The sequence below is a fragment of the Pundamilia nyererei genome, unplaced genomic scaffold, assembly GCF_000239375.1.
Source record: "Pundamilia nyererei isolate P.nyererei 1_Seehausen unplaced genomic scaffold, PunNye1.0 scaffold00010, whole genome shotgun sequence".
In the NCBI taxonomy this organism is placed as follows: Eukaryota; Metazoa; Chordata; class Actinopteri; order Cichliformes; family Cichlidae; genus Pundamilia; species Pundamilia nyererei.
This window is the reverse complement of record NW_005187411.1, coordinates 1,046,188-1,052,001: the sequence shown is the minus strand read 5'-3', so window position 1 is coordinate 1,052,001 and position 5,814 is coordinate 1,046,188. Positions and strand designations below refer to the sequence as shown.

Genomic DNA, 5,814 nt, shown 5'->3' with positions numbered 1-5,814 from the left:
AGATGATTTGGTAGAACATGAGGAAGAAGAGGAAGCCAAAACTGGAGATTATTTAATAGAGCACGAGGAGGAACAAGACGCCAAAACTGAAGATTATTTGGTAGAACATGAGGAGGAAGAAGAAGAAGCCAAAACTGAGAATGATTTGGTAGAACATGAGGAAGAGGAATCCAAGACTCGTGATATTTTGGCAGGATATGAAGAGGAAGATAGTGAGCTTCTCAGTATTTTGGTAGAAGCTGAGACGGAGGCAGAGGAAATTAAAACTGAATACATTTTTGAAGATCAAGAAGAGACTAAAATCAGAGACGACGAGGAGGAGGAGGAAGAGGAGGAGAAAAATGAAGACGTAGTAGAATATGAGGATAGTGGGGAGAAGGGGCCAGAAGAACCTATTGTAGTAGAACAGGAAGAGACCAACACTGAAGAGCCATCAATGACGCACCTTAAAATACTGTTATCTGAGAAAATCAGTAATGACAGCGCTGTACCTGAATCTGCTGATGGTGAGGAGGAAGAGAAAGAAACTTTTTTTCCTGTTTACGAGGAGGATAAATACTCCAACATCCTTGATGATCATGATGAAAATAACAACAACAGCGAAAGCAGAAAGACTGAACCTAAAAGAAAGAGGAAGGCCGATGTTACCCTTGAGAGATTTGGAGGACTCAAATTGTCTCACAAAGCAGAAGGCCACAACAAATATGAAAAAGGTACTAAACTCTTCCCCTCACATATTTGTCATCATGTTTTTCATTATGAGGCTATGAAAATACATAATGCATGTATTAAGTAATGTTGTGTTTTATGTGGAATGGCAGTGTTAATTTACATGCTCTTTGAATAGTTGGTAATGACAGGACTAAAGTTATTCAGACCTAACATGTAATGTACTGAATGATTCATTTAACTTTTTTTTTAATTTTTAATGTTTAATATTTTTTGTCACCGTTTTTCTTCTTTGGGCTAAAAATGTGTGAATGTTTTTTCTAACTTTTTGAAACATCAAGTATTGGAAGAGTATTTTATGCCACGTATTTTCTTTTTATAATTGTCTTAGAAAATCACTATTAGTAGTATTACTAATGAAGATATGGTAATAGATATTTAAACATACACCACAAACATACCCAATGTTACATACCATATATATTTAAAAAAAAAAAAGTATTTGGCACAAATTTGTAATTTGTCTGCAATTATTTGAAAAATACCCTGCCTGCAATTACATTTGTTCAACTTTATATTTAAGCTTGTAACAGATATTTAAGCCAATATAAGTAACATAATGAAGTAAATGCAGAATAAACACAAAGAATGTATGCTTAAATTCAAAGAGATTTTTAATAGTCATTGTCAATCTAACACAGATTCTCTCCTGTGAAATACAACTAAAAAAAATAATCTTCAAAGTCATCAACAGTGAATCACATTAAAGAAGTCTTTCTAGTATCTGCTGATAGGAAATAATACTGAACCCAGGCCTAAAGGTTAAAGTGCTAGCACAATACCATAACAATAAATGCCATTAAAATGAGACTTTAGCTTTAATAATAGTAATTTCTTATAGAATCTAACAATAGAAATATAAATAACAAAATGTAACACTTTAATGCTGTATTTCAAAAGGGTGCACAAAAGTCAATATTTAAAACACAAAAAGACAGCTGAAAACCCAGAGTGGTGAACATTATTCTCTCCAAAGCAGCAATTTGGCTTAGTCCTTTACACTCAGCCAGTTATTGAGGCAGACTATTTTGTTGACATCATCTGAAGACAAAGAAGCACTCCTCTTTTGAATGATGTGACCTGAGAGTGAGAATAATCTCTCACAAGGCACTGTGGTTGCAGGGGTTGACAGGTATTTGCATGCAATAGGTGCCAGCCTGGCATGTGCTCCTTCTCTCTTTAACCACCACTGTAGTGGACACTCCTCTATGTCTATTTTGGGCTCTGCTTTGTACCGATCCAGACAGCGATCTATAGAGTCTTCCTCTTCCTCTGAATCTGAATCTGAAGAACCCAGCAAGCAGATGGCGATCTTTCTCTTTTTTGGTGATGGTTCCTCTGTTGTCTGAGCAGATGGTTGATGTGCATGTGTCTCTGCCATCACAAGGTCATGTAATGAAGCCCACACCTCTCTTCTTTCATCTTTGGAAACACACTTAAGGTCTTTAAACCTGGGATCAAGGGCAGTAGCGATCTTCAGCCATGTCAGATTGATGCTGTCCCTCCGCTGAGCTAGGTCTGTGGTAAAAACCTTCTTAAACCTCAAAACGTAGACTGGGTCATCATCTGAGAGCTCCATAACCCTGAACAAATAACACAAGGCTGGCAACACCACGGAGCAGGAGACATACTGCTTCCCCCCCAGCAGTTCGGTCACATATCTGCAATAGAAAGAACAAAAGTTGTAAACAAGCCTATATTTTTATATTAATCACACAGAGACAAACTCACAGAGGTGGAGGGGGAGAACATACCTGAAGACGGAGCTAGAACACAGAACACAAAGGTAGACGCCCACACACACATGATAAACAAAATGATTTACCTGCAAGGTTCAAGTAGTTCCTCCAGCTTTTGCAGTATGTCAAACTCCTGGTCGGTCAACATAGTCACCATGCTGTTTTGCTGAGCCAGGATGGTGGTCAGCACAGATTTGTTTCTCTGGATGCGCTTGATCATCTCTAGGGTGGAGTTCCATCTTGTTGGAACGTCCCGAACAAGTGGTTCTGTTTTTTGTCCATGTGCAACTTGCTGTTCCTTTAATTCCTGAGCGTTCGCTGGACTCTGCTTAAAATGTCCAACAACCTTGCGACATTTGGCCAGAACCCTTTCAAATTCACTGTCGTTAAGAGAAACTGTGATCGTTCTTTGCAGAATGTGGGCCGTGCAGGGCATGTGTTCAAATGGAAGTAGTCTGGCGGCTGCAACCATGTTACGAGCACTGTCGGTGCCAAACGTGGTTAACTTGTCCTTGATTTTCCATTCATTTGCAACACTCAGAAAATGGTCAGCACACGCCTCAGCACACTGTCGCTCTTCAGTTTTACTCACTGTTAGTGCAAACGATTGTAGTGTCCAGTCGTTATCAATAAAATGCGCCGTGACGCCAGAGTAGTTATCGTTGTTCACCGAAGTCCAGCGATCTCCTGTGAGAGCGACATTCCTTACTTGCACAAGCTTGCTGGACCGCTGATCCCTCTGGTCCTCATACAAAGTGTGCAGTCTCGACACGATGGTTCCTCTCGAGGGAAGATTATAACGCACGTCTCCTGATGCAACGCGAATGACTTCTCTCAGTCCATCATCTTCTACTATGCTAACTGGTCGGCAGTTTTTAGCTATCCAAACAACCAAAGAATTGGTTAGCTTTTCACTCACATGTTTTGTTATCCGTCCACGAGCACCATAATCCTGAGGCGTAGATTGGCAAGATCCCGTAGAGGTGGATTCTGGGTGTTTTGCTCTCAGGTGATAGCACAGAGACGAATTGCTTCTGTGGTACCTGAATTCAGCTTTGCAAATTGTGCACGTTACTTTCGTTTTGTCCAACAAGCCGTTAGGCAACTTCTTAAAGTAAAACTTCCCCCCCAAAAGCCCGTCCTTATCCATTGTTGCGTGTTTGCTTATAATAGCATGGTAACACTTCTTCTTCGTTTAATTATTTCCGGCAGGCAAAACGCCAGAATAGCACAATGCTGCCCCCTCCTTCAGAGCTGCCGATGAGTTAAAAGGTCTTGTATTACAGGGGGGAAACTGCGTTATTTTTTTTAACGCGTTAAACATTTCACATTAATCTCAAAAAATTAACTCGTTAATTTTGACAGCACTAATATGTACAGGTAATCTTCTGTATATGAGCATATGTCCTAGAGTGGGTTTCATTAAGATCCCATAGAAGTATTTTGTGTGCCCAATCAATTTTCAGGCAGACACACAGTGATAAAGTTGTACATTTCCAAAACACCAGGCTGATTACTTTTAACAGTATGACGATGATATTGTGGCGTGTTTGTAATCATAGTTTTTTTTTAAACACTGTGATGCTTCTAGTGCTTTTGCAAGCATGATTATTTGTCATGTTAACTGTATTACAAGTCCAGAAATTAATTATTGTATGTTGAATATTTTTGAATATTTCTGTATGCTGTATTTCTGTATTTCTGATATACTTTAGTTCTGAAAGAAGCAAAGGAAAGACATGCAATAGAAGAAGTTAAAGATGGCATTATTAAAGGTACATTTTTTGAAACTGTGCATGTTTTTGATTTTTCTCAGCTTATTTTTTCTAATATTAAATTGTAAATATTTGTGCCAATTTGCCACGGGTAATCTTGTGAGGATGCATTGCTGCTTACAGATCTCAAAGCTGCAGCACCTGTGATGGAGAAGAAAAAAGATAAGGAAGCCAAAGAGTTTGAAACAGTAGAGATAAAACCAAAAGAAGTAAAACTAAAGGAGAAGCCCGAAGTTGACGCAAGACCTCTTAAACTGAAAGAAAAGAAGCCCAAAGGTAATAACGTTATATTTTGAAATTACAAAATACTGTTCAGAAGTATAAATAGACTTACAAAATATGAAAAATAAATACAAAATATATACAACCAGAACAAATGTATACCAGTAACTTCTCCACACAAAGGGCACATGATATCCTTTTATTCCCTACAGAATATATTAAACTGACACCTAAATTGTTGCTTTTAGAAGAAGAGCCAGTAAAGAAGCTGCTCAGAAAAGATGTAAAAGAACTGCCCAAAGAAAAGAAAAAAGTTGTCAAACCTAAAGATGAGAGGGAAGTGAAAGAACCTCCCAAAGGAAAGGACGAGGCGAAAAAAACAATTCACGCAGAGGTCAAAGCAACAAAACCACCTAAGAAGGAAACAGATCTCAAGAAGATTTCCAAAGAAAGGAAGAGGGTAATGAAACCAGCAACAGAAGAGGAACAAGTCAAAAAACCTCCCAAAGAAGAAAAGGAAATCAAGAAAACACCTAAAAAAGAGAAAGAAGTAATTAAAGCTACCAGAGAAGTTAAAGAGGAAAAGGAACCAATAAGACAAATAAAGGAACTCAAGAAATCACCCAAAGAAGAGAAAAAGATCAGAATACTAGAAAAAATAGAGACAGGTGTAACCCAACCTCCTAAAGATGAAAAGAAACCACCTACAGTAAAGACAGAACTTAAGAAACTTCCTGAACAAGATAAAGACTTGAAGAAATCTCCCAAAGATGAGAAGGAGAGAAAACGTCTTAAAGAAGAGGAAAAATCTCCCAAACAAGAGAAAAAAGTTAAGAAACCTGTCAAAGAAGAGAAGAAAGAGGAGAAACCTCTTAAGGAAGAGAAACCTGAGAAGGAACATCTCAGAAAAGAGAAGGAAGAGAAGAAACCTCTTAAAGAAGAAAAGGAAGAGAAGAAACCTCTCAAAAGGGAGAAGGAAGAGAAGAAACCTCTTAAGGAAGAGAAACCTGAGAAGGAACATCTCAGAAAAGAGAAGGAAGAGAAGAAACCTCTTAAGGAAGAGAAGGAAGAGAAGAAACCTCTCAAAAAAGAGAAGAAAGAGGATAAACCTCTCAAAAAGGAGGAGAAACCTCTCAAAGAAGAAAAGGAAGAGAAGAGACCTCTTAAGGAAGAGAAACCTGTGAAGGAACATCTTAAAAAAGAGAAGGAAGAGAAGAAACCTCTTAAGGAAGAAAAGGAAGAGAAGAAACCTCTTAAGGAAGAGAAACATGAGAAGGAACATCTCAGAAAAGAGAAGGAAGAGAAGAAACCTCTTGAAGAAGAAAAGGAAGATAAGAAACCTCTCAAAA

The 5,814-nt window shown here is 38.2% G+C and overlaps 2 protein-coding genes across 8 annotated transcripts in view; one reads left to right on the top strand and one right to left on the bottom strand.

The window, feature by feature from the left end:
• The window catches only part of LOC102205663 (neurofilament heavy polypeptide), a 30,786-nt gene that overhangs the window by 8,557 nt on the left and 16,415 nt on the right, over nucleotides 1-5,814 (top strand). For all 7 annotated transcript variants that reach the window (XM_013908438.1, XM_013908439.1, XM_013908440.1 and 4 more), the window contains 3 exons: nucleotides 3-713; nucleotides 4,184-4,243; nucleotides 4,367-4,519. In XM_013908438.1, coding sequence (XP_013763892.1) covers nucleotides 3-713; nucleotides 4,184-4,243; nucleotides 4,367-4,519 — 924 coding nt within the window. The remainder of the gene's footprint in view (nucleotides 1-2; nucleotides 714-4,183; nucleotides 4,244-4,366; nucleotides 4,520-5,814) is intronic.
• Nucleotides 1,331-4,174, bottom strand: LOC102205376 (zinc finger BED domain-containing protein 1-like). Its single transcript, XM_005723739.1, has 2 exons — nucleotides 2,555-4,174; nucleotides 1,331-2,390 (listed from the first exon to the last, which is right to left on the bottom strand). Exons 1-2 carry the CDS (start codon nucleotides 3,616-3,618, stop codon nucleotides 1,718-1,720), a joined length of 1,737 nt encoding a protein of 578 aa, XP_005723796.1. The 5' UTR covers nucleotides 3,619-4,174; the 3' UTR covers nucleotides 1,331-1,717.

Bases quoted from the DNA above. Each gene is read 5' to 3' on its own strand.
- LOC102205376 (XM_005723739.1), bottom strand. From the start codon at position 3,618: ATGGATAAGGACGGGCTTTTGGGGGGGAAGTTTTACTTTAAGAAGTTG. The intron at 2,391-2,554 runs GTAAATCATTTT...TTTCTATTGCAG, and splicing joins GAACTACTTGAACCTTGCAG to ATATGTGACCGAACTGCTGG.